General features: G+C 36.7%; 2 protein-coding genes across 12 annotated transcripts; both read left to right on the forward strand.

Annotated features, from left to right (window-relative positions):
- Positions 1 to 721: 721 nt before the first annotated feature.
- LOC137611369 (E3 ubiquitin ligase TRAF3IP2-like) lies at positions 722 to 3403 on the forward strand. Its single transcript, XM_068339520.1, has 8 exons — positions 722 to 786; positions 1233 to 1314; positions 1540 to 1703; positions 1921 to 2006; positions 2091 to 2156; positions 2491 to 2595; positions 2689 to 2763; positions 2901 to 3403. The coding sequence occupies exons 1-8, from the start codon at positions 774 to 776 to the stop codon at positions 3069 to 3071; spliced, it is 762 nt and encodes a 253-aa protein (XP_068195621.1). The 5' UTR covers positions 722 to 773; the 3' UTR covers positions 3072 to 3403.
- Positions 3404 to 4017: 614 nt separating this feature from the next.
- si:ch211-266g18.10 (axoneme-associated protein mst101(2)) lies at positions 4018 to 27838 on the forward strand. Of its 11 annotated transcripts, none has more exons than XM_068339032.1 (48): positions 4018 to 4406; positions 5724 to 5897; positions 5981 to 6064; positions 6182 to 6286; positions 6374 to 6529; positions 6724 to 6867; positions 6970 to 7113; positions 7291 to 7434; positions 7656 to 7763; positions 7915 to 8034; positions 8196 to 8240; positions 8338 to 8385; positions 8471 to 8497; positions 9958 to 10104; positions 10197 to 12014; positions 12878 to 13006; positions 13183 to 16644; positions 16963 to 17049; positions 17455 to 17550; positions 17794 to 17835; positions 17945 to 17986; positions 18647 to 18742; positions 19137 to 19232; positions 19526 to 19567; positions 19677 to 19718; positions 19876 to 19971; positions 20368 to 20463; positions 20949 to 20990; positions 21100 to 21141; positions 21294 to 21389; positions 21959 to 22006; positions 22089 to 22136; positions 22206 to 22247; positions 22323 to 22391; positions 22839 to 22895; positions 23042 to 23071; positions 23475 to 23516; positions 23607 to 23639; positions 23868 to 23909; positions 23993 to 24049; positions 24317 to 24361; positions 24699 to 24746; positions 25063 to 25104; positions 25198 to 25242; positions 25342 to 25380; positions 25465 to 25503; positions 25586 to 25621; positions 25743 to 27838. In XM_068339032.1, the coding sequence occupies exons 1-48, from the start codon at positions 4388 to 4390 to the stop codon at positions 25826 to 25828; spliced, it is 8637 nt and encodes a 2878-aa protein (XP_068195133.1). In that variant the 5' UTR covers positions 4018 to 4387; the 3' UTR covers positions 25829 to 27838. The 11 variants fall into 11 exon arrangements, with proteins under 11 accessions (XP_068195133.1, XP_068195137.1, XP_068195139.1 ...); XM_068339029.1 differs by having other exon boundaries at positions 4020 to 4406; positions 25339 to 25380; XM_068339030.1 differs by having other exon boundaries at positions 4020 to 4406; positions 22092 to 22136; positions 25339 to 25380.
- Positions 27839 to 27997: the final 159 nt, after the last annotated feature.

The following is a 27997-nucleotide window of genomic DNA, read 5'->3' on the forward strand; positions in this document are numbered from 1 at the left end:
TATACACCCACAAGAGTTCAAAGAATCCAGCAGAGAACAGGTGAGACGATTCCGCTGCTTGTCACAGTAAGTACAACACCTTCAGTGTATGTCGTTTAGTATTTACAGCATGTATTTCTAAGTCAAGTCAAAGTCTTACTTGAACCAGATGCCATGTTTGTTACCTTCATCCTCAAACGGCTAACATTTCTTCTGTGTTTCAGCCAGCGAAGAAATCTGGTTAAGATGGATGAATCACAAATGAAAGGCGCGAATCAACCACAGAGTTCTGATCAACTTTTGGACCCTGAAGTCACAGTAAACCAGATATTTCCTGCTCATCCTTACCATGATAAATTCCTACCAAGATGTATGGATACTTATCATTTCTATCAAAAATCTCCTTGTGGAGTCAGACGGGCAAACCAAATGTTTCAGCCTCCTGCTTGTGTTGCATTGAATAAAAAGCTGGTGCAGCTCAAAGATCCAGAAGGTAGAGGAGAGGCTCCTGCTGGGATGAAAATCCATCATAATTATCATCATTATCATTATCATCCTCATGGCTGTTGCCCTCCTCCTGTGGGAGATAGGATGGGTGGTGGCATTTCTAGGTAAGGAAATAGGTTAGAACATCAAAGAATTAAGTGAAACACTTTCTTTAAAGAAAATTTTTTTAAGATAAAATAATTCAGATTTATCATTTCAGAAGGGCGGAGGAAAATAATGAATTGACTTTGCCGCTAAGGTTTGATGCTACTTGTCAGTACTCTGAATCTTTTGCACCTCTTCACACGATGTACAATCACGGTATGGACGTTTTTGTTTTTTTTGGGGGGGGGGTTTTGGGGGGGGGGTGTTTTCTTTTACTGGAAGGGAGAAAATGGTGTAACATTGTCTAAAAAACACAAAATAAGTGTTCACAAGTTAAATTGTTTTCAGATTGCTGCAGGTGCATGAGTATTATCTGTAACATGTACTGACTGTACAGAAAGATAAAGAGCTTTTGCACCAGGAAGGCAACTTTCACAATTGTTTTATTATAATCTCTTGGATATTCATGGACATCTAAACATACTGCAAATTTTTTAAAACAATAGGGGATGGTCAGTGTCTCTGCATATCTGTGCTTTCAAGACCCTCTTATCTCTGTAATAGTTTATTTAAACGTGTGTTGCTTATTCTCAACTGCTGTGCCGTCACAATGAAATGTTTAAATGTTTAAATGTAATGTCACATATGATCTCTCTCTGTAGGAGTCAACATTAACTCACTTCAGCGACACCTCCACTCTGCCCCCAGCCAGCACAGAGGACCATGGATTGATGTCCAGAAGTGGTAAAAAAAAAAAAGACTAACTACTAGTAACTATAACTAGTCCAGTAACAGGCAAAGTTCCTCCATGCCTCAGTATTAAATCACATGCCGTGCACCAAGTGCTGTTACAATCCATGCTTTGCATATTACACATGCCTATCAGACGTTAGAACTGAACAAAGAAGACTTTGTTTTCCTTTCCGATGGCTTCAGGGTCTGATTTCATAATGACTTCATTAATGGCAGCTTTGCTCAGGGAGGTGTCTCGGTGAATGTGCCACAGTTTTTCCTCCCCCCCACGGAGAGCATGTCACAGGTGAGCGAAATGAACCCGAGTTCAGCCGGGATGGAGGTGTGTGCTACACATCCACGTGAGGAAAGGAGAGCAATCAATCTGCCCGAGGAGTGCCGTGAGTCTCTTTGCGTTCCTTCATAAAGACGTTTGTCATGGTTTGTGTGTCATCATTTTGTGTTTTGGCACAGTGCAGTAAAAGGCTTGTTTATATTCAATGAAGGTGTGAATTCAAATGATCCTTTTGTAGTTAAAGCAGGAGGTGAGCAAAATTAAAATAAACCCAAAAAAGATCTTTGCGTTGTCTAAAGATAAATTCTTTCTGCTCTTCTCAGGAAACATATTTATAACTTATTCTTCGGATGCCACTTCAGAGATTTTTGCCTTCACGGACTTCTTGAGAAAACAAGGTTTTCTCCCTGTGAGCTACTTCTTCTTCTCTAAATTACTGCACATTTTATTAAAACACATCTGAACACTCACAGCTCTGGATGTCATTTCACAGATTGGAATATTTGACAACCCTAAATGCACAGATGACAACAAGAAGATGGACGGGTATCTAAAAGATGTAAGTGAATGACTAATTTAACACTCCGTTCAGTCCTGCACTACTATGGTTGAGTTAGAATAGATGTAGTAATAATGGTGGTGTTACTAGATAGTGGTTAAATATAAAACTGAATAGCACTAAATGATTACAATTATCATTTAGTGCTATTCAGCACTAAATTATTATTATAATGATTATTGCAATGATTATTATTGTAATGATTATTATTGTAATGATTACAATAATCAAATTAAAATTATTGTGTCCAAACTTAATGTCAGTTTTAGCTTTATTCTGTTGAATTAAAGTTGTTTTATCAGGCAGTGAATCAGTCTGGGATGTGTTTTAACAGCCTTCAACCCTGATCATCATCGCCATCAGTCCACGGTACAAGGCAGACATTGAGAGCTCTGTGGCAGACAGACATGGTCTGCAAACCAGATATTTTCACACCATGGTGAGTGTATGTTTTGTCTTTGTGCAAATGAGACACAACAGTCAGAAAAAGGATTGCAAATAGTTGCTTAGACTTCAAATTCTTTTTTTCCAGATGCAAAAAGAATTCATCCTGCAAGGCAGCTTGAATTTCAGATTCATACCGGTTCTCTTCCTCAATGCATCCCTGGTCAGAAAGACTTTTATTTCTTTTTTTAAAAAAAACATATATTTTTATTTATTTTTAGCTATTTTTTCAGTTACTCCACACTTTTTCTTGTTTTCACTCAAATATTTCTTTTCTACGATACGAACATGTAAATGCAGAATCACGTCCCGAGCTGGCTTCAGAACACACGTGTTTACCGCTGGCCTTGGAACTCTGAGGATTTATTGTTGAGGCTGCTGAGGGAGGAGAGATACGCTCCTCCTCCTGTACCTGTGGAGCTCACCTTGATCGCGAGACCTGTGCCCACCGGCTCTGCAACTCTACTGTGAAGACAACCCTCTGGTTATATAGTATTATGTATTGTGTATCTGAAATCTGTATCATTTTACCCTGATGTACAATTGATGAATTTCAACAAAGTATATTTACTGCATGTTTGTTCACACATTCCGCTACGAACCATATTCTCCCACTATTTAATGGCATGGCTTTCCATCGATGTTATGTCAACTGATGTACCCCAACATTAAGAAAATGTATTTGTCCCCAAAGGAATCCCAATGACTTTGGAGAACTTCTGACGAGTTGGATTATCATGACGTTCACATCCTCTCTGGATTACTTGTACTGTAATAACTTTGAAAATATCTTCTTCTTTTTTTTACCATCATCAGATCCAAAATGTGTCCATAAAAAATTTTTTTAATTAAAAAAATAAAATTAAAATTAAAAAAAATAAAAGCGACTTCAATTTCTGCTACTGGAATGCCTTTTCTATAACTTCAAACATTACATTGTACATACAGTATGTCTGAGCTGAAACAACCGCAAGCAGCTGTGAGTGCATAAAAAGAAAGTGATGAGCAATGAAGACGCTGTGAACAAAATGGGCAGATGGTGGAAAAAGGAAGTCATGAATGTGAACGTAATGTCTGCTGATGCTGAGCAGGGAAACATTTTATTGTTTCCAATGGTATTATTGTCCATTCCTCATCTAGGACACCTGATTTATTCCGATTTAGTGAGCAGATAATCCCATCAGTACGGGTTTCCCGGTTCAGCCAACTGATATGGCACACACCCCTTCAAACGCCAAAAAAGGCCTGTCAGAGCAGCTGGTGTGCAGAGCTCCAGCTAAGAATAACCTAGACCTTCTGGGGGGGATAAAGTTACCTTGAAGCCCCCCATGCTGTGCTGTCACATATACCCATGTGAGGCACCAAAAACACTGGGTGGAATATTGCGTGTGTTACCCCCTCACCCTACCCAGCCCTCTGCTTAGCTTGGTTCTTTCCTTGTCTTGTCTTTGCTTTGCTTTGCCCCACCATTCTTAGACCCCCCTCATCAATGCTGCCCCATCGGCAGCACTAAATTCCCCAACATCTGGAGAAAGCTTCAAGTTTGATTGTCCATTGCCTTCATTTTAAAAAAAACAACAACTGTTCATTATAACTTGCGGACTACATGTTTTGGCAATCAAGACTACGATCACCACTTTGAAATGGAATAATTTAACATCTGGGGCGTTTTTTCACTGGACGCTGATTGGATTCTTACTGATTACTGTGATTTTTCCTTCGCTTCTGCATGAGGAGGCTTTGCCCCCAACTCAAGAGTTAATACTTGAAATTGTCTCTCTGTCACCATGGCTGAAGGTAGGACAGGTACAAGCGAATCAGTATTGAAGTTAACTACTCTCAAGGTTTGCAGGAGCAAATAAAGCTGAGGTGATATATAACAAAGAAGTTGTGATGTTATAATGTCATGAGTCATCGTAGGACAGTGTTGAAAGTCAGCTGCTATAAATACAGGATATCATGTAGCCTGAATCTGTCCTGTGACAGACACGACTGCTGCTGAAGCTGGCCTCGACTTTCAACAGATTTTAAAAATAAGTCTGTGATCGCCCTAAACAATAATCTCCTTAACAAGAAACTATTATTTATGATGGAGTCAGAAATTAGAAAAATTGGTTGAGCTGACAGCAAGGGAAATGTCACTGTGCATTTACTTTGATACCACTTGTCTCTCATAATTTATTTGACACAAGAGACTGCTTTGAGCTCAATCCAGCATTTGTAAATGAGGATGTGACTCATAAGTCATGCACGTATTTTGGACTGTTTGGCACCAGGTTTAATTTGGTACAGTACGTCAGTGTTGATGCTAGTATAGAGATGGTTTTTAATGCTGTTAAAAGATTATTCCACTGTTAATTTCTTTTACCATTTAGATCCCCATTAGCTGCCTCAAAGACAGCAACTTTTTCCCCCACACACAACTAAGTATGCAAAACAAGACATGCAACTACATTTTAAGAAAGAACAAAAATGAAATACATCACAACACACCCACACTGAATTCTTTCATAATTTTAGGTTGTTGTTCAAGATTAGTATAATTGTGTGCATGTTCGTTTAGTAGTGGGAACTAGCTTAAGTTTAGACAGATCCTCTAATCAAATGTTTCTCCAATGATCAAGTTTATCAAGCAGCATTGTCTCTTAAATCTTTTCAATATTTTATTATCTATTGGAATCATGTTCATCCCAATTTAGAATAATCACATGAAATATGAAAAACAGATCTCTTTAAATTAATCTCTTTTTAATGATTTGTTTCCTTCTTTGGTCTTAAAGAAGTTCAGCGGAAATTTCAAATTTCAAAATTTTGTGTGTCACACAAAAATATTTTCAGTCAATTTCATCTCATTCAAATCAAACTTTGCATGTTGATACGATACACAGGCAGAGGTTCTAGTTTGATAAAAACTAAGTTTAGACCCACTGTGTAAAGTTTATTACTTTGAACGACACAGGAAACATCCCTCACCTGTGATTTAGCTCCAGTGTCCAGAGGATGACATTGGAGCTGGTAACATTCCCCAGGTGAAGCCATCATAATTTCTAATTTAGTTTAAAATGTGTAATCCTATGTGTGAGTTCACAGAGAGATTCTAGCATTTACAATCTTCCTCCACAGCCATTGGGGCCAATGGAGTGGCAGCACGGAGAGGATCCGCCAGGGCCAAAGGCCTGGGGCTCCTCGGGAAGCTCAAGACGTCCGCGGAGCTCCTGATCGCTCTTGCTGCTCTCCTGTCCTGGGTGGTTGTGGGAATAGTGATGTTTGACTTTGTGGAGTACAAGACAGTTCCTGGTGGGTCCCAAATATTCACAAGTGAATTGATTCAGATCTTCTATCATGACGTTAGTCATCTTTATGTCCATTTTAACTCCCAGACATTCAGCAAATCATGACGAACCCTGTTCAAGCTGTTAATGACGCCGTTGAGGAAGTATCCAGTCTACTTCAAAAGTTCCAAGGTGCAAAAAAGAAAAACATGCTGCAAGCTTTTAGTACCTTTGAAATACACAGAACAATATGTGACTCTCGTCTATAAGGATGGATGGAACATGTGACTCTTATTTTTGTGCCACTAGAATGTGCACCTGATTTGAGTGACCCCAGGTCTGCTGCCACTTATGCTGCCGAAGAAATAATAGAAGCAAAAGATGGATTTGTTCGCTACTTTTCAGATGAGGAAGGTAAGACAACAAACTCAACCGGGTGAGAAAGGTGTCAGCATTATTAGGTGTTCCTTACAATAACCCTCCACCCCATGAAAAACACAGGGAACTTCTACCTCAGTTACGTTGACCCTGTGACCATCGGAAGAAGAGCTTTCCACTCAACTAATGATATCATGTGTGGAGTCCTCGGCTCCTTCAGGGACACACTTTGTGCCGCTGTGGATTCTGTACTGGAAATTATATCAAAAATAAATAAAGGTATGTACTCCCTGTATTTATCTTTATTTCTAACTGCATTCCGTCTTCATTTGCACACAAGTAACACAATATTTGTCAAAATAAAGTGAGTCAGGAGGATTTATTCAAGAAATTAAACTTATACTTCAATATTTTTGCTAGATTGCATTCCAAAGCATTGACGTGGGCATTTCACATAACCTTTTCTCCTGCAGGAATTATAGACCTGAGCTACTTTGACCCAGTGGTGACAGGCAGACGTGTCTTCAGTGTCACTAATGAGTTCATAAACAGAGTTGTTGGCAACATCCGGGATGTGTTCTGCACCATTCTGGACACGATTCTGGATGTAGTGAAAGGTGATTGTCGTTAAACTTGTGGTTTCTATTTCATAAAGCACGTCACAGATTTTACATTCTGGTCCTTTGTGTTCATCCACCGTCTGTCTTGTGTTTCCATAGGAACCACTGATGTTAGCTTCATGGACCCTGTGGTCATTGGCAGACATGTCTTCAATGTGACTAACAACACTGTGAGTGGAATGGTGGGCTCCATCCGCGATGTGCTCTGTGCCATCGTAGACAAATTCCTTGACATAATAACAGGTACCGGCTTCATATTTAAACCTTCATATTGCTAATACGTATTTACTTTCAATATCATTTTTCCTTCTTTTGATTTATCACTAAATCAACAGTATTAACTTGGAAATTTTGTGTTTGTGTAACAAAAACAAATTTAAATGAACTGATGTGTCTTTTGTCTGGATGCACGTTCCTCAGGAATCACTGACATCAGCTTCATTGACCCCGTGGTCATTGGAAGGAACGCTTTCAGTGCTGTGAATGACTTTGCGAGTGGAATAGCAGGAAACATCCGGGATGTCCTCTGTGCAGTCATGGATGTAATATTGGACACAATAAAAGGTGCAGTAACTGTCATGGTTTTTTAACCTTTACCCAGTGTATGTAGTATCTGTTACCTAGATAAATAATTGTTTCTGTACATTGACTGCATTTATTTTTGATACTTTAATCCAACATTACTGGTAATATCTGCATACCTTCAATAAGTAACAGGATGAACACTTCTTCCATGTTTACTCTTCTGCTACCTGCAGTTTTCACTTTGACTTTTCTGTTTGCAGAGATCCAACAAGCTGTGGGATTCAGCCCAACAGCAGCTCTGAGGAGAACAACAGAACAGATAAATGACTTTCTGAGCTACGTCTCCACAACGCTGACTAGTGAAAAAGGTCTTTCTTAACACCTCGCAATATATCAGCTCCATTGTATGTATATTTGGATATGAATAAGCACGGTGATGGAAGAGAAAGTCAACAATAGAACAATGTATTTTTTAGTGTTACCTTGTGTGGCTGATGTTTTGGTGTAATAATATTTCAGGGATCATGCCTGAAGTGTCCATTGACCCCATGAAAGTTGTTGAGGATGCCCTGTTGGAATTCACAGACAAGAAAGATGTGTTCCTGGCTTACATGTCTAGCATGATTACTGGTGATCAAGGTATGCTTCTTTTATTTTTATTTCTTCACACACACACACACACACACACACACACACACACACACACACACACACACACACACACACACACACACACACACACACACACACACATACATATATTGATGTGTATTTTACTGTATTGTTTTCTCTTATTTTAGGTAAACCTGCTGCAGCACCAGTTGTAAACGTAGCGACTGAAAAAGGTCAGACTTTTTAAAAATCAGTTTAGTTGGCATGTTAAGCCTCTTCCCAGATTGAGACAGCAACTAAAATTGTGGGGGTTTTTTTCCTTCTGTTTAGATGAAACTGTAGTCTCTCCATCTGATATGCATTTGGTACACAGGAAAGGTAAGTAATGACAACAGGGTTGTTGTAAGACGGGTCAAAAGAATTTCTTAAAGACTAACTTTCTTTTCTTTTTTTTGAAACGTAGGGGAATTTCTGCCACCTTTAGAAAAAGGTAAGACAACACTGCCATTACACACAAGTACAGTACATTACAATCACACAAATACATTACAATGTCCGTTTTTGCACATGTGTGTTCAATTTTCATTTCATGCATGTTGGCAATGACCTTTATTTTTCTCACTACTGTGTGTGAACTTGGCTCGGTGCTGCCTTCTATCATGTTCAGCGTGAAACAAATACGATGACTCTGTATGCACACCCTGTTTGAATAAACTCTCTTTGACACGTTTCTTTCTTTGGCATGACCAAATGATAACACAAACAAATCATAACCATTGTCTGCCTTATTAGAAACTTCTCTATGTTTTGGTGACTGCATCTCTCCCACTGTTTGTCAAGCTATTTTTTTAAATGAAATATGTGTGTTATAATACTGAGTTTATCTCAGAAAATGTTATATTTATTTAAAAAAAACATATTGAGCATGGAATTCACTGTATTATGCTCTATTTGGAATTGCATTGTCCAGTCATTATCTATCCAACTGACTGAACTGTCTGTATCACAACAATTTAAACATGTTTGATTTCCTGTATGTATGTATGTATGTATGTATGTATGTATGTATGTATGTAACTGGATTGTTTGTACTGGGTGACGTGTGTTTTCATATGACCTATTTCATGTGCTTACTGCATGACCTTGTGGGTACATCAGACAATGAGGGTCAAACGATAGCCTTCAGAGGGTATTAGACTGTTGTCATTGTGGGTGCTGATGTTGAGGGAACAATTCAATAAAAAGCGTTTTATGTTTTTATTTATGTCAACAAATCCCTTGAAAAAACTAAAATTCAAAATATTAATTATACTGATTTAGTGCTCAGTAAGTTTCTACATTTAAAGTTTTCCTTTAATGATACTGAAAAACAATGTTGCAGTTCTTTCTCTAATGTGCCAGATATTCTCATTGGGTGAACTAGGTTTAATGGACATTTTCAGATTTTAAGTTCCCTCTAGAAATAAACTCAGAGAAACTTGTGAACTTATCAGCATCAAAGCCATAATGTCATAATGTCTACTATCAAAATTTATATTTGATTTTCACCTTAAAGTATTACATTATAGTAAGAGTATTGACTCATTTATTCAGGAAAATTAATCATTTCAACATGAACACTTATGTATTAATACTGAAACTCAACCCCAACAAAGGCACTATTTACAGCTTTTTATGTAAAGATTGATTGAAGAATATAGATTTATTTTAAGTTAAGTTACCTGATTTTTATTTATTTCTAGAGATTTGTTGACAAAAATTTTTTTTAGATAAAACCACAAAGACAACCAGTAACTACAGCACATAGGTTATATTATGTTGATGTTTCAAAGTTAATTTTCCATTTCACGCTAACAAATTTCAGCTGAATGTAAAACAACGTTTGTTATTGTAAAAAATGCCAAATATGTGAAAGTCAGATCAGACGGGTCACATGGGTTAATCATGCAGTTACAGAGATCATGCTTGCTGCCAAAGATGCAGTCGCTGCTGATGCAGAGTTAAGTGGATTCCCAGGCTCAGAGATGGAGGGCGAGGCTGAAGACCCCATTGAACCTGTTAGTGATGCAGATATGATAGAGGCTGAGCGAGATGACGGTATTCACACACTTATTCTTTAATAGACACATTCATTTGGCAGGTTCAACATCAATAACAGGCATTCATTTTTTATTAATCATCGTCAATAGTGAGGCTTCAAGAAACAGAACATCAACCATCTCTGGAGGATGACGTAACCCTTGATGATGAGACTAAAAAGGAAGAAGCAGAGGAGGAGGAAGATGAAGTTAAAATAAAGGAGCATGCAGAAATCTTGGAGGGTGAAGAAGAACAAGCAATGAGCACTATAAAAGCAGAGGAGGGTGAATTACAAGCAGAGGAGGAAATAAAGATGGAAGAGGAGATAAAGGATGAGGAGGAGCTGGGGGGAGAGGTGGACAGAGGGGAGGACGAAACAGTGGCAGAAGATGAGAAGAAAGCAGAATATTTAGTCCTGGATGAGACAGTGGACGAAAAACCTGAAGATATTTTGGTAGAAGATAGTGAGGAAGAGGAGACAGCTACAATCATTGAAGATGTTGCAATAAAACATGAGGATCGGGAGGAGGAGGAGGAGGAGGAGGAGGAAACAACAGATGATGTCAATTCAATTGAAGATGGGATGGAAGGAGAGGAGGAGCAAACATTAGAAGAGGATGAGAGAAAAACAAAAAATTTAGTCAAAGATGAGTTGGAGGACCAAAAACCTGAAGATGTCTTAGAGGAAGATAGTGAGGAAAAAGAGGAGGAGGAGGAAACAAAAGCTGATGTCAGTCCAGCAGAAGATAACTTGGAGGGAGAGGAGGAGGAAACACTAGAAGAAGATGAGAACATAACAAAAGAATTAGTCCAAGATGAGAAGGTGGAGGACAAAATTCCTGAAAAGATTTTCGAAGAAGACAATGAGGAAGAGGAAGAGATGACAACAACTGAAGATGCTGCTGTACAAGATCAGGAAAAAGAAGAGGAGAAAACTGTAGTAGAGGATGAGACCAAAACAGATGATTTATTCATTGATGAGAATGTGGAGGAAAGAAAACCTGAAGATATTTTGGTGGAAGATGAAGGAGAGGAGGAGGAGGAGGAGGAGGAGGAGGAGGAGGAGGAGGAGGAAACAATAACTGAAGATGATACTCTTGGTGATGAGGACATAGAGGAGGAGAAAGAAGCAATCACTAGTGATAATGCAGTACAATCTGAAGGGGATGAGGAGATAAAAACTGAAAATGAGACAGATGTGGAGGAGGAACAAACAAAAACAGATGAAGGTGCAAAAGTTCAAGATGACGAGGAGGAGACGAAAGCTGAAAATGCACTAGATGAGGAGGAGGAACGAACACAAACCGATGAAGGTGTAGAAGTTAAAGATGAGGAGGAGACAGAAACTAAACCTATTTTCAAAGACATGGAAGAGGAGAAGTCCACAGAGGGACTGGTGTTAGAGGGAGGACAGGAGGGGGAGGATGAAGAGGAGTGGGAGACAGAAACAGAAGACGTGGTCAGTGAGGAGGATATTGATGATAAAAATTTCTATGAACAACAAGTTGAAGAAAACATTGAAATAACTGTCACTCATGTCAAAGATGAGTTTGTAAAAAATGAACAGAACTACAAAGTTTTACACCTTGATGATGAGGAGTTCTTCGAAGAGGAGGATGAGAGAGAAGAAAAAGAGGATGAAGAGGAGATTGTCATGAAGGCGGATAATGAAGATGAAAAAAAGGAGATATTAGACTATTATCTAGAGCTAGAAATCCTGTCAGTCACAAAACTTGACCATGTCAGTGCAGAAACTGATGATGAGGAAGGAGAAGAACTGACTGTTGTTGACAAATATCAACACACAAACAGTATTGATGATCACGACGAGAACAATGACGTGAAAACAGAACTTAAACGAAGGAGGAAAGTTCACATTCCCTTTGAAAGGCTCAGGAGAGTCGGATCCAGAGCCCAACGTGAAAAAGGTACATTCATTTCATCACCACACTTTCTGAATTTATTTTCTGTCAGGTAATGAAACTTTTTCTCAGTGACGAGTGTTGTTAGTGATGAATGGTGTGGCCTTGGTGGTATAGTGGTGAGCATAACTGCCTTCCAAGCAATTTACCTGGGTTTGATTCCTGGCCAATGCGTAATTTTTTAAAACAATTTCCTAATAAAGTATACAGTATATATCTATCTGTCTATCTGAATGTAAATTTACTGAACCATCTGCCTTTTTTAAGATGTTTGTAAAAGACATGGAATGAATTGAGACAGGATATCAGTTGTAATAATAATCAGATATCATTCAAAGACTCGTGTCAAATTTCAGATTTTTACTTCAGTGTTTTTGTGTTCATTTGTTTTTTGACTGTGAATAACAACCTTTAAATCTGCATTTAGAACCATTTCGAAAGCATTAGCATGTTTTTTTTTCAATGAAAAATATGTTTTACAGACTGAACGGATTACAGTGGATTAGATTTTAGGAAGAGTTGTTTGAGAAGGGACAACTGATATATTTATCCTGTCCAGGTCTATCAGCAGAAATGTCACACATTTCTATTCAATGTGCTGTCCATTTCGTAGGATATCATTACTTAATAATCAAAGACAAGCATCATCATCGAAAATATTAGGTTGTCTTTAGCCGGAAAAAAAAAAGTCATGTAACTCTTTGGGCAAATCATTAAATCATTCCAATTCTCAAAACTGCGGATTTATACAGGTGGACACACATTGACTCAAATGATCCCATATCTAACAAACTGATTCTATTGCTAGAATGTACTCCTTCCACAGAAAGACCTGAGTTTTATCTGTGAAAATATGCTGTTATTTACAGACCTGGCAGAAGCTGTAAAGGAAGTGGGGAAAGAGGTGGAGGACAAAATAGAAGCAGCTGCTGAGGTAAAATTAAAGGAAGAAAAGCAAAGAGCAGAACTCCTTGAGAAGAAACTACAGAAGGCCAAAGGTAATTACACATCGAGAGCAATTTATTGACATATAGCCAAAATTACATGGTGCCAGATATTTTGATTTATTTAGGGTGTGTAAACCACTTTGATCACTTTAAGCACCCAAGAATAATTGTGGTAGGATATGAAGTAAATAATAGTGAATGATATTTTTTAAAATAATTTTGTTCAGATGAGGAGCAAGTAAAGCAACCACTTTTGAAAGAGAAAGAAATCAAGAAATCATCTGAGGAAGAGAAAGAAAACAAGATACCTACCAAAGAAGACAAGGATGTAAAGAAACCATCTAAAGAGAAAGAGGTCAAGAAAACATCTAAAGAAGAAAAGAAATTAAGGAAGCCATCCAAAACAGAGAAAGAAGTAAAGAAACCATCTAAACAGAAGGAAGTCAAGAAACCATCCAAAGAAGAGAAGGAAATAAAGAAACCATCAAAAGAGAAGGAAGAAATTAAACCACCCCAAGAAGAGATAGTAAAGAAACCATCTAAAATTGATATAGAAATAAAGAAAACATCTCAAGAAGACAAAGAAGTAAAGAAACCATCTAAGGAAGAGCCAGAAATTAAGAAGCCATCTAAAGAAAAGAGAGATGCAAAGAAACCACTTACAGAAGAAAAAGAAGTCAAGAAGCCATCTAGAGAAGAGAAATTAATAAAGAAACCATCTGGAGAAGAGACAAAAGTAAAGAAACCATCTAAGGAAGAGGCAGAAGTAAAGAAGCCATCCAAAGAAAAGAGAAAAGTAAAGAAACCATATAAGGTGGAAAAAGAAGTCAAAAAGCCCCCTAAAGAGGTAGAAATAAAGAAACCATCTAAAGAAGAAACTGAAGAAAAGATACAATTGATAGCAGAGAAAAAAGTAAAGGAACCATCTAAGAAGCAGAAAGAAGTCAAGAAGCCATCTAAGGAAGAGGCGGAAGTTAAGAAACCGTCCAAAGAAGAGAGAGAAGTAAAGAAACCATCTAAACAGGCAGAAGTAAAGAAGTCATCAAAGGAAGACAAAGAAGTCAAGGAACTATATAAAGAAAAAACAGAAGTTAAGAAAACTCCAAAAGAAGATAAAGAAGTAAAGAAACCATCTAAAGAAAAGAAAGACATAGAGAAACCATCTAAAGAAGAGGCAGAAGTAAAGAAACCATCTAAAGAAGATAAAGAAGTAAAGAAACCATCTAAAGAAAAGAAAGACACGGAGAAACCATCTAAAGAAGAGGCAGAAGTAAAGAAACCATCTAAAGAAGATAAAGAAGTAGAAAAACCATCTAAAGGAAAGAAAAACATGGAGAAACCATCTAAAGAAGAGGCAGAAGTAAAGAAACCATCTAAAGAAGATAAAGAAGTAGAAAAACCATCTAAGGAAGAGGCAGAAGTAAAGAAACCATTTAAAGCAGAGAAAGAAGTCAAGAAACCTTTCAAAGAAGATAAAGAAGTAAAGAAGCCATCTAAAGAAGAAAAAGACATAGAGAAACAATCTAAGAAAAAGGAACGAGTAAAGAAACCATCTAAGGAAGAGGAAGAAGTAAAGAAGCCATCTAAAGAAGAGAAAGACATAAGGAAACCATCTAAGGAAGCGGCGGAAGTCAAGAAACCACGTAGAGAAGATAAAGTGAAGAAACCATCTAAAGACGAGGCAGAAGTAAAGAAAACATCCAAAGAAGAGAAAGAAATAATGAAAACTTCCAAAGAACTTAAAGAAGTAAAGAAACCATCTAAAGAAGAGCCAGAAGTCAAGAAAACTCCCAAAGAAGAGAAAGAAGTAAAGAAGCCATCCAAGGAACAGGAAGAAGTCAAGAAACCATCTAGAAAAGATAAAGAAGTCAAGAAACCAACGAAAGAGAAGGCAGAAGTAAAGAAAACATCCAGAGAGCTTAAAGAAGTCAAGAAACCATCTAAGGAAGAGCCAGAAATCAAAAAACCATCCAAAGAAGAGAAAGAAGTAAAGAAACCACCTAAACAAACAGGAGTAAAGAAGTCGTCCAAAGAAGAGAAAGAAGTCAAGAAACTATATAAAGAAAAAACAGAAGTCAAGAAAACTCCCAAAGAAGATAAAGAAGTAAAGAAACCATCAAAAGAAAAGAAAGACATGGAGAAACCATCTAAAGAAGAGGCAGAAGTAAAGAAACCAGCTAAAGAAGATAAAAAAGTAAATAAACCATCTAAGGAAGGGGCAGAAGTAAAGAAAGCATCCAAAGCAGAGAAAGAAGTAAAGAAGCCATCCAAGGAACAGGCAGAAGTCAAGAAACCATCTAGAGAAGAAAAAGAAGTCAAGAAAACTTCCAAAGAAGATGAAGAGGGAAAGAAACCATCCAAGGAAGAGCCAGAAGTCAAGAAACCATCTAAAGAAGAGGAAGAAGTAAAGAAACCACCTAAAGAAAAGGCAGAGATAAAGAAGCCATCTAAACAAGAGAAAGATGTAAAGAAACCATCCAAGGAAGATGCAGGAGTAAAGAAACCAACTAAGGAAGAGCCAGAAGTCAAGAAACCATCTAAGGAAGAGCCAGAAGTCAAGAAACCATCTAAAGAGGAGAAAGAAGTAAAGAAACCACCTAAAGAAAAGGCAGAGATAAAGAAGCCATCTAAACAAGAGAAAGATGTAAAGAAACCATCCAAGGAAGATGCAGAAGTAAAGAAACCATCTAAGGAAGAGCCAGAAGTCAAAAAACCATCTAAAGAAGAGCCAGAAGTCAAGAAACCATCAAAAGAAGAGAAAGGTGTAAAGAAACCATCCAAGGAAGAGGCAGAAGTAAAGAAACCATCTAAGGAGGAGAAAGAATTAAAGAAATCACTTAAAGAAAAGGCAGAGGTAAAGAAACCATCTAAAGAAGAGAAAGTTTTAAGGAAACCTTCCAAGGAAGATGCAGAAGTAAAGAAACCATCTAAGGAAGAGCCGGATGTCAAGAAACCATCTAAAGAAGAGAAAGAAGTGAAGAAACCATCCAAGGAAGAGGCAGAAGTAAAGAAACCATCTAAGGAGGAGAAAGAATTAAAGAAATCACTTAAAGAAAAGGCAGAGGTAAAGAAACCATCTAAAGAAGAGAAAGTTTTAAAGAAACCATCCAAGGAAGATGCAGAAGTAAAGAAATCATCTAAAGAAGAGCCAGAAGTCAAGAAACCATCTAAAGAAGAGAAAGAATTAAAGAAATCACCTAAAGAAAAGGCAGAGGTAAAGAAGCCATCTAAAGAAGAGAGAACAGTGAAAAAGCCATTTAAAGAAGTAGCAGAAGTAACAAAACCATCCAAGGGAGATAAAGACATTAAGAAACCTTCTGAAGTAGACAAACAAGTCAAGCCCTCCAAAGAAAAGAAGTCACTTCCGATAGACATAAAGAATCTTTTCAAGAAAGAGAAAGAAGAGGATAGGCTTTCTGTAAAGGAAGTAATTAAATCATCTAAAGAAACAGCACCTGTTGAGGATAAAATATTTAGGATGGAAAAAGACCAAAAGAAGGCTTCTGTGAAGGAAAAAGTAGAAATAGAAGAGAAGCCCTTGAAGGTTGATGTCAAAAGAATCCCCGCTGCAGCAAAAGAAACAGAAAAGATTTCTCACGAACAACCGCATCCAACCAAATCTTCCAAAGAAGAGAAAGAAATCAAGAAGACTCCCAAAGAACCTGTTAAGAAGAGAGACACAAAGACAGGTTTGATTCGACCACCAACGCCATTTTTTTTAATGATTTCACAATATATGGATCCACTGACTATTGTTAGCAAAAGCTTTAAATATAAACGGGGATTAACACTTGAGGATAATCAGTTGTCCTCTTGTGGATATGTGTAGCTATCTAGACTAATTATTTATAGATAAATCCAATGGAACCCATTCAACAGTTAAACTGTAATATTTAGCATAGTATAATGTACAATAAAACGAACATGGTGGGGAAAACATAATGTATAACGTATTGATATCCTGCATACCAATGTGATCCTCGTCAATCTGCTGCTCTGTTTGTCAGACTCTAAACTGAAAAGGAGAATCAAAGTACTCAAGAAGGAGGTTGTGTCCGTCCTGAAAAAGGAGCATCTTAACGTTACAAAAGCAGGTGAGTCACTACAGCTAAGGAGCAGGTCACAGTCAAATTTTACCTCTGGTTGATCTTTGATGGATGTTGGAGTGAAACAACGTGTACCCAGATGTTTAAATGAAATAAGAAACAAACATCCTCATCATCAAGTAACATGTATTGTTACAAACAGCTCAAAACTACCCATGTTTTACATTACCTCTTTCAGTTGTGTATTTTTGACTCTTCTGTTACAAATATTTAATTATTATCATATTATCACTTTCAGTGAATTGATGCAATAAATGCTTCATAAATGCTTCCGCTGTGTGACATTATATTGATCAGATTTCATCAGAAATAATGTGCAATACATTGTGAAATTTTTTTTTTTTAAAAAGACATAATTATGACACCATAGAATAAGTTTTCTGTTCATTTCAGCTGATGAGTCCAAGAAGGAGGTAAAGGTGCTGAAAGCTGTCAAAAAGCCGATTGTTCCTGTCTTAAAGAAGGAGCGTATGAATGCAACCACAACAGGTGAGTAACAGGCTCAGTGTGCTCTACAGTGTGTTTCATCACAAACAAAACACACACTGATCTGACCTGTCAGGTAACATTTTGAATTCTGCGTGGAATATGCAGCTTCACAGCAAGATATATAAAATGTTAAGCTAAGACACTATCGGTTTACAGGTTTTCAGTGACAATGTTGTTTTAATGAAACTTTAAAATGATATAAAAAAAACCAAACAGCTAAACTAAGCTTGCATTTTGTGACAGAAGTTCCAAAAGTTAAAGCAAAAGGAGCTCCTGCTAAGAAAGGTAAGGCAGATGCATTATTGGTTCATTAATAAGTACTTCTTGATAATAATTTTATCACAAGAGCAAAATAATACTCACAAAGTCATAAAACGTTGTTTTTGACTCACAGGAGCTGTTAAAGATGAAGTCAAGCCAGTCATATCAGCACAAGGTAAAAGTGGTGATAGTGACAGCAATAGCACATTACCATATATCACCGCTGAGGCGGGATGTAACTAGCTATGTCTTGAACTGCAGTTTCTTACTGTTGGCATATTTAATTTTGGGTGTTTCCAGAAATGTCCCTTTAGTGAAAGTAAAGTCAAATGGCGCCTATGAAAATCTATTTTTGTGTGTGTTTAATTGGTTTCAGAGTCTTCCTAGATTACAGGAGTGGAGTCAATGATCACAATATCTGTACAAATAAATCATGTCAGCCGGTAGTGCTACAGCACCTGACAGACTATTATGACCATCCGCTACTCGATGATATGATCATGAACAAAATATTGTCATAATAATATTAATAAATTTTGTTTGTTAGGTGCCTTTCTTAGCACTTAAGGTCACCTTACATCACAAAATTAAAACATCAACAATGCAAACACATTAAATTAAACCCAGATTCGGATAAGTGGCTGGAGGCAATACAATTACTGATTTACTCGTCTTCAAGACAAAAAGAATGAATGAATGAATGAATGAATGAATGAATGAATGAATGAATGAATGAATGAATGAATGAATGAATGAATGAATGAATGAATGAATGAATGAATGAATGAATATGTACAATATGTGATCCTCGTCAATCCTCTGCTCTGTTTGTTAGACTCTAAACTGAAAAGACCTCTAAGGAGAATCAAAGTACTCAAGAAGGAGGTTGTGTCTGTCCTGAAAAAGGAGCATCTTAATGTAACAAAAGCAGGTGAGTAAATACAACTAAGAATCAGGTCACAGTTACATTTTACCTCTGGTTGATCTTTGATGGATGTTGGAGTGAAACAGCGTGCACCCAGATGAAATAAGAAAATAACAGAAAAGACAGGATGCCTTTATCATCAATAATTGTTACAGCTCAGAACTACCCATGTTTTCAATTACCTCTTTCAGTCGTGCATTTTTGACTCATCTGTTACAAAGATTTAATTTCTATAATATTATCACTCTCAATGAATTGATGCAATAAATGCCTCATAAATGTTTCAGCTGTGTGACATTATATTGATCAGATTTCATCAGAAATAATGTGCAATACATTGTAAAATCTAAAAAAACAACATAATTATGACACCATAGAATAAGTTTTCTGTTCATTTCAGCTGATGAGTCCAAGAAGGAGGTAAAGGTGCTGAAAGCTGTCAAAAAGCCGATTGTTCCTGTCTTAAAGAAGGAGCGTATGAATGTAACCACAACAGGTGAGTAACAGGCTCAGTGTGCTCTACAGTGTGTTACATCACAAATAAAACACACACTGATAGCTTGTAATGCAACCATTACATGGAGTTATGCAGCTTCACATCAAGACATATAATAAGAGCTATAAAACTCCAAGGAAGAACATTTGAGACAAGTTAAAGTGTAATTGTTAACATGGAAGTAAGGTAATTTCAGTCAGTTTACAGTTTTTTTCAGTCACAATATTGTTTTGAGGAAATTTTAAAATGATACAAGAAATACCAAGCCAATTTAAGTTTGTATTTTGTAACAGAGGTTCCAAAGGTTAAAGCGAAAGAGGCTCCTGCTAAGAAAGGTAAAGTAGATGCATTATTGGTTCATTAACTAGAACTTCTTGATAATAATTTTATCAAAAGAGCAAAATATTAGTCATAAAGTCATGAAATATTGTTACTGGCACACAGAAGCTGTTAAAGATGACGTCAAACCAGTCATGTCAGCACAAGGTAAAAGTGGTGATACATTTATTTTAAATTTACTTTGTCACATAAGAATCCAAAGAAGCATATGGATAGTTCCTCTTTATTCAATGGAAGTACTGTATAATGTAATGATGTCCTGTACACCTATGTGATCCTCTTCAATCTCTGCTGTGTTTGTCAGAATCTAAACTGAAAAGACCTCCTAAAAGAATCAAAGTACTCAAGAAGGAGGTTGTGTCTGTCCTGAAAAAGGAGCATCTTAACGTTACAAAAGCAGGTGAGTCACTACAGCTAAGGAGCAGGTCACAGTCAAATTTTACCTGTGGTTGATCTTTGATGGATTTTGAAGTGAAACAGCGTGCACCCAGATGTTTAGATGAAATAAGAAACTAACAGAAAAGACAGGATGCCCTTATCATTAATAATTGTTACAAACAGCTCAAAACAGCCCATGGTTTAAATTACCTCTTTCAGTTATGCATTTTTGACTCATCTGTTACAAAGCTTTAGTTATTATAATAATATGTCTTTCAAGGAATTGATACAATTGCTTTGGACATTATATGGACATTATATTGATCAGATTTCATCAGAAAAACTGTGTAATACTGTGTACAATTACAAAAAGCACCATAATTATGACACCATAGAATAAGTTTTCTGTTCATTTCAGCTGATGAGCCCAAGAAGGAAGTAAAGGTGCTGAAAGCTGTCAAAAAGCCAATTGTTCCTGTCTTAAAGAAGGAGCGTATGAATGTTACTACAACAGGTGGGTAACAGGCTCAGTGTGCTCTACAGTGTGTTTCATCACAAATAAAACACACACTGTCAAGTAACACTTTGAATTCTACCAACTTTTAACATAAAGTGTCATACAGTCTGCTGGAATTGCTGATAGTGCAACCATTACATGAGGTTATGCGGCTTCACAGCAAGACAAGTAATTAGACGTTTGTGAGTTTTCTAACATGAAGTCAAAACAAAAGAATTGAAAATAATCTATATAAATCTTTTCTGTATCTAAGGGAATATGGATGCAGATCACATGTAATGTGCTTCAACTCATTAAAAATTACTAAAATACTCCAAGGAAAACATTTGAGACAAGTTACAGTGTAATTGTTGTCTCTTCATAGTAACATAAAGTAAGGTAACTTCAGTCAGTTAACAGTTTTTTTCAGTCACAATATTGTTTGAGGAAATTTTAAAATGATACAAGATACCCACCCAATTTAAGTTTGTATTTTGTAACAGAGGTTCCAAAGGTTAAAGCGAAAGCGACTCCTGCTAAGAAAGGTAACGCAAATGCATTATTGGTTCATTAACTAGAACTTCTTGATAATAATTTTATCACAAGAGCAAAATATTAGTCATAAAGTCATGAAATTTTGTTTTTGATACACAGAAGCTGTTAAAGATGACGTCAAACCAGTCATGTCAGCACAAGGTAAAAGTGGTGATGCATTTATTTTAGATTTACTATGTCACGTAAGGATCCAAAGAAGCATGTGGATAGTTCCCCTTTATTCATTGGAAGTACAGTACTGTATAATGTAATGATGTCCTGTATACCTCTTCAATCTCTGCTGTGTTTGTCAGAATCTAAACTGAAAAGACCTCCTAAAAGAATCAAAGTACTCAAGAAGGAGGTTGTGTCTGTCCTGAAAAAGGAGCATCTTAATGTAACAAAAGCAGGTGAGTAAATACAACTAAGAATCAGGTCACAGTTACATTTTACCTCTGGTTGATCTTTGATGGATGTTGTCGTGAAACAGTGTGCACCCAGATGTTTAAATGAAATAAGAAACAAACAAAAAATGAGCTACCCCATCATCAATAACACGTATTTTTATTAACAAAAACAACTTGTATTTTAAATGACTTTTTTAATGAAGCACTACGGGGGCACAAACTAGTGTCAGCTGTAGGACAGTCCCAAGCCCAGATAAATTCAGAGGTTTGTGGAAGAAAGGCCATCCAGCATAAACTTTGTCAAACAGATATGAGCGCTCATCTACCGAAGTCTATACCAGAACGGACGAGTCCCAGGTTAACAATGTCCAGATAGGTACTATAGGTCTATTTTATTTTAGAATTGATTCTGCTTGAATAAGATCTTTCCGGTTATAAAGTCAAAATGGTCCTGTCGAGGAAAGAACTTTTTCTTTGTGTTGTGTATTTTATTTGTGTTGCAGTTCTCCATGTGTAAGTCAGTGGAACAATGATGATAAGCATGCACCTGTTTATTTTTCTTCTTTTCTTAGACGTAAAAGTGCCAAAGGAGAAAGTCAAACCAATATCTCCAGATTCATGTACGACACATTTCAAACAAGCACATTCACATGAAATTGGGGGTCTTTATTTTCCATTCTGAACATCTTGTGTGTTTTCCAGCAGCTGAGGTTTCAAAACAGAAACACAAACCGGTTTCAACTAAGAGAGGTAAATTCTAACCTCACATTCAGTATTATTCCTTTTTTTGCGTAATAAATATGAATCTCTTTGAATTAGAACCAGCTCCACTCAAAACAAAACCAGCCTCAGTAGGAAAAGGTGAGAGGAGACTAATCAATATTTCTGATAAATAGTCAACCCATTGGTTCTCCTACTGACTTTTCATTTTTACAGAGGCAGAAGCACCTCATAAAAATGAGTCCCTAACAAAAGAGCGCGTTAAGGTTGTGCCTGTAAAGAAAGGTATGTCTATTTGGTTACACGACTACATTGAATATTTGTTATCTACCCTTCCAGAATGTCTCTGTCTAGGGTGCACATGCATCAGAAAGTGTTCAGCATCCATGAAGGATTTTTCAATTTTAAAGGAACAGAATCACATCCACATCTTAATACTTTTAAAAAACCTTTTAAAACCGACCTTGATTTTAAAAAAATGCAATTGTTTTTAACCATGATGCCTTTGTAGCTGTCTGTAGTAACTTGTTATACATGTCTGTTATCTAAGGTACTATAGTGCGTGTAGTATATCTTTATGGTCTCATTTGTGGCCTTGTGTTGTCCTTTATGTATTGTGTAATTCTTGACCATCTATCTCAGTTAGGACTTCCTGGGAGAAGAGTTACTGTAACTCAATACAACTTTTTTCTGGTTAAATAAAAATATTCCTTTGTGATATTTTCTCTTCAGCACCTGCAGCACCTACGCTCCTCAAAGAGAAGGCAGAACCAGCAACCACTACAAAAGGTCTGTTGTTCTTTTGGCGTTTAAAATTTGTTTAAAATTTAATTTAGTTGTAGTTTTGTGACATTATTTTTTTAATGGTTTCTCACAAGCCATCGCACACTTTACAATAATAATGTCATTTATTTTTCTACTATCTGTTACCAAAGTAAAACCTAGATCTGCAGAAAAAAGGAAAGGTATGCATTGAAATGTATTTCTGTAAAGTTTTAATGCTTCTGCATCCAGCTGCTCAACCACAGCTCACGTTTACTGTAAGACCACACTTCTTCTGAACACTTAAATGCTTTGCTGATAAAAGTGTTTTTAAACTTTTATATTCAGTAATTTGGAAATGGCAGATAAAGCAGAAGAAAATGAATGAATGAATGCATGAATGAAGGAATGAATGAATGAATGAAGGAATGAATGAATGAATTTTGAAATGCATGATTTTCACATGGCAACAGTGGCTTTACCTACAGTGTGTTAAAGCGCAATGCTACATTGCATAGAATTGTGTAGATGTGCAACTGTTAGGATTGTTGTGAGATCTTTTTTTTAGGGTTTTTTGTGACATTTCTCATTTTTCTTTTAATGTAGAAGCTGTAAAAGCAAAGGAAAAAGCAAGAACTTCACAGAAAGGTACAGATCAGTTAAAAATTCTGCTTCTAGAACTTCAATCACTTTTCAAAAGAGCAAAAATGACGACAGTTTTTTCTTCTTTCCTTTTAGAAGCTGTGGCTAAGCCTGTTATTTCCACAAAAGGTAATGCATTTATTATATTATCTAGCATTTTACGAAAAATTTTTTTACCATAATGCCAGCAGAACTAAAGAAGTGCTGTGTATCCGTGCTAATACCTCAGTATTACCATGTCAAAACAACCCACTGAAGTAGACTTCATGGGTAATGATGCAGAACAAAAAAATCCACCACTGAAAGAATTTAAATGATACCTAAACTTAACTCATTTCCATTCTATGTTGTATTCAGTAACGGGTGTTACAAAGGCGAAGCCAAAGTTAGCACATGAAGGTAAAAACTGAATCAAACAAGACATCTGTTGCACATTTATTTTTTCTTTTAGTAAGTTTTGAAAATGTTTTCTTTTGAATCAGCTCCTAAAATGGCAGCTAAAACAAAGGAAAAGGTCAAATCACTGCTAAAGAAGAAAGGTAGCATGTTAACGTCTGCATGCTGCTGGTTTCTGTAGCACCTTAGAGGAAACTTTATTGTCTGCCAGCTTACAAGACACATGCCTCACCTCATTCAACCGTCCTGCAATAAATGTGACCTTTATGAAGGTCATAATGTTCAGGTTCTGATGAGCAGTTTGAATGATATAGAGTTCATAATAAAATGGTAACTGAGTGTTTATTATTGTGCTGTAGTCTAGGTTATTTACTCTGTGGCAATAACTCTTCACCTTCTTATTAACACAGAGCCTAAAGTACCAGAACACAAGATCAAACCAGCTGTTAAAAAAGGTACAGTAAATTTCACATCTCACATTTCCAAGTTAGGTGACAAATGCATACTTTTTTTTAAAAAAATTAGAGCTGAATATGATGATCATAAAGGATGTCTTGTGCATTAAATGGAGAATTGTTTCTCTGCAGCAGCTCTATTAGCAAACACATGCTTCTATACAGTGTTGTGAACAACTTCTTGTTCTTGTAGTTAAAGTTTAGTTATTAAAAACACACCAGGATTGTTTCTGAAGAAAGGCCTAAACCAGCCACAAAACAGGAACAGCACAAATGAAATGCGTTTCTGTAAACCTTGTAGCTTTGTTCATGTGTGAACGTAGATTTGCTTTTTCAGAAGTGGAGACTCCTAAAGAGAAGGACAAGCACACTGCAATGAAGAAAGGTAAAGTGTTTGCAGCAGTCTGCAGTCATTTGGAGATGCATTTTGGTCAGCACTTCTTTTAGCCCTCTGTAGTAATCAGATTATAACATGAAGGTTTGAGGATATTTTCCTGCTGAATATGAATTGGTCTAGAAATCCAAACATCATATTTCAGGTTTCAAAAGAAAATTTCAAAACTACTGCAGCAAAGAAAGATATATGCACACATTACACTTTAAGTGCATCAAGAAATACATAATGCTATGTTAATTTGTGAAAAAAGAAGACCAGGACGTTTTGGACTAATCACAGCTGGTAACTATTTGATTCATTGCAGAGGACAGACAAGTTAAAGAAAAGCCAGCGCCTGTGAGGAAAGGTACTTCACTGTTAACAAACTGAATATTATACTCATATGACTTCAAACTGTCCCCCTAATTTTATTTTTTTATTTTTTTTTGTTTTGTTTTAGAAAAATTGGTTGAGAAAAAAGCAGCCCGGGGGGAGAAATCTACAGGTACATCAGAATTCATGATTACATCATTAAATAATTAAAATTTATGTGTGAAATATGTACAAATATGTCAAATTTATATTTGTTTCCCTATTTAAGAAGACAGAGTTCTTAGAGAGATACAGGAGCCAGCAAAGAAAGGTATAACTGTTAATAAGCTACTCAATTTTTTAAAAAAATCTCCAGGACTTTTTTCACTCACACAATCCTTTCTTTGTGTTGTAGATAGATCTAATGAGAAAAAAGCTGCCAGCGAGGAGAAAGGTACTTTATAGAGGAGCAGTAAGTAAATGATGATACGTTATAAAATCACTTTATGGTTGACATTACATTCTCTTTCTGACAGCGGAGCCTTCCTTATCAGACAGCTTTGCCATGGAAGGTGAGTCCAGATTCCCGGATCACAAGTGAAATATCATACATGTGTGCAAACGGCGCATTCTCCTCAGGATTCCAGACAGAGGCGAGGAACTTATTGTGCTGAACTGTGAATTCCTCCACAGATGAGCTGCCCTACTTCCAGTGCTTCTTTGTGGACGAGGACGAGGCCCAGTTCCCATTTTACGCCTTCTCGCCGCTGCAGATCTGAATCCTCGGTCTGATTTTAGTCTGATGTTTACAGTGAAGTCAGTTTAGTGATGATGACAAGGTCACGTCATTCCCTGCGCTGCTGAAACGCAGCCCGCTCTTCACTGCTGCTCGTCCCTGGACAGCAGAGAAAGATGGGTAATTTTACGTGACGGACCGATTTTATTTCTATTTCCAAGTTGGTTGAGCTCTCAATACTAAATAGTGTCATTCCTCTCCATTACTTTTATTTATTTATTTATTCTTCGTTTATATGTTTTATTCTTTTGAAAGGTGCATGTCACTGGAATATTTAAATGGGAAAATAAGGTGTGCAGCCTTTATGTAGTATTCATTTATGAACTCGCAGCAAATCGCGCAAGTCAGTACGATGGCATGCTTTTCAAGAAGAAATAGAGCATTTTATACTCATTCATCTGAGATATTTTGTTCTTTTTGTCTTCGGACAGCATTCCTATTCACATATTCCTATTTCTTTCCCAATGGGTACAATCCAGGAATCAAAGCACTGACGAAAGAAAATGGTTCTTGTGTTCTTCCGTCTATTTATTATGCATTATAAGGAATGATTGATCACTGTATATGAGAGCTCCTAACAATACCACAAACACTACCTTTTAAGTCCATGTGGACGTGCACCAGCGCCATATTTCAACACTGGTGTTATAGAAATTGCAAGCATTTCCTGTGTGCACTGTCAAAATGGAACTTACTTGATATTTATTTTCCTACAATCAATCAGATTTATGCTAGATTTGGCAGACACGTTAGAAATGTGAAGTCTTTTCTTGCACTGATATCAAAGATGTTTTACAAGCTGAAGTACAGCAGGGCACAAGAGATTCATTTTCAGTCATAAGGAATGGTCAGTGACTGCTTGTGTCTGTGTGGGATGTGGAAACAATATAGTTTAGGGAGCCTTTGAATGGGTTCTTAAGCGCTACGGAAAGTCTTTGAAAGCATCCTCTAGTTTATCTGTCATATTGAACATGGTATTAACAGGAAAATCCTTTCATCGCATCTTTTTAACTGTGTTAATACAAAAGATAACGGGATTCATGCTGATGTTTATGAATATTTTGTGCATTCGATGAAGAGTATGGATAATTTCAGATTAATGTTGAACATGAGTTGAATTCTCTGAAGATCAAATGGAGCTGCAGGAAGCGGCTCCTCCACAGGTTGATCACACAACTTGAATGTTGCTGTAAGATGAATTTGAGTATAACATCAAAGTGAAACGTTGACATCCTTTATTATATCTGCGGTCATGTGACAACGCGCTGACTTGCTGCAGACAGCGTCGCAGGTTTTGTCAGATGATAAATAATTTGTCGGTTTGCACCAGCTGTTGTTTACATATGGCTGTTAACTGTACAGACAGTTACTACAGCTTGTGACACTAATCCTAAATCTGCTCAAAAGTACATCCACTTATCTTTTCATTTAAAGAGCAGAACCACAGTCTTCATCAGTCCATGCTGTAGAAGGCGATCCTCTCCAGGACGCAGCAGTTCTGAGGAGATGCTCCTCTGACTGTTGAAGTTGTGGGAATTATTTCTATGAGTTGTTGAAAGAAGATGTTTTGTATAACATCCAACATTTTTATTCATGATGACAGGCGATAAATATTTGTTGTTTTCATTTCACCACAATAATATGTGTGGTATATACATATTTGAACACCTGACTGATCAAAATATTTTATGTTGCTCCTTGAATGAAATGCGCATGATGTGTTTGTGTTTTTATTTTGCAGGCCCAAATCTTTAAGAGCAGCAACACGAAACACTTGAATTTCAGTCTTGTTTGCTACAATAAGTCTAGATAATCGTTTATGTTTAAATAATCTTATTGTAAATAGTAGCATTAATGGAAAGATATATACTGAGCGATTACTACAACTGCTCTTCAATTGTAGATCAAACCAGATGTAACATCTGACAATTAAAGATCCTTCATATTTGTAAAAAGTAGCAATTTGACATTAAAACATAGCAATGCAAGCGTTTATTTTTTGAGTTGTCTCTTTCTCTGATGATGCCAACCACAATATTTCTAACGCAATATTTCTCCAGGTGACTATTTACGCTTAATGGTCAGGCTAGCATTAAGCTTAAATAGTAATAGTAAGGGTGTTAAGGGTGGGGGTAAATGAGATTAGGTTTTC

This window comes from Antennarius striatus, chromosome 17 (assembly GCF_040054535.1).
Source record: "Antennarius striatus isolate MH-2024 chromosome 17, ASM4005453v1, whole genome shotgun sequence".
In the NCBI taxonomy this organism is placed as follows: Eukaryota; Metazoa; Chordata; class Actinopteri; order Lophiiformes; family Antennariidae; genus Antennarius; species Antennarius striatus.

What these genes read in the sequence shown, in the direction of transcription:
- LOC137611369 (XM_068339520.1), top strand. An exon ending in GAAAACAAGGTTTTCTCCCT is followed by an intron (nt 2,007 to 2,090) that starts GTGAGCTACTTC and finishes GTCATTTCACAG; the next exon opens with ATTGGAATATTTGACAACCC. An exon ending in CCAGATATTTTCACACCATG is followed by an intron (nt 2,596 to 2,688) that starts GTGAGTGTATGT and finishes CTTTTTTTCCAG; the next exon opens with ATGCAAAAAGAATTCATCCT.
- si:ch211-266g18.10 (XM_068339029.1), top strand. An exon ending in AGAGGCTGAGCGAGATGACG is followed by an intron (nt 10,105 to 10,196) that starts GTATTCACACAC and finishes CATCGTCAATAG; the next exon opens with TGAGGCTTCAAGAAACAGAA. An exon ending in TCTTAATGTAACAAAAGCAG is followed by an intron (nt 18,743 to 19,136) that starts GTGAGTAAATAC and finishes TGTTCATTTCAG; the next exon opens with CTGATGAGTCCAAGAAGGAG.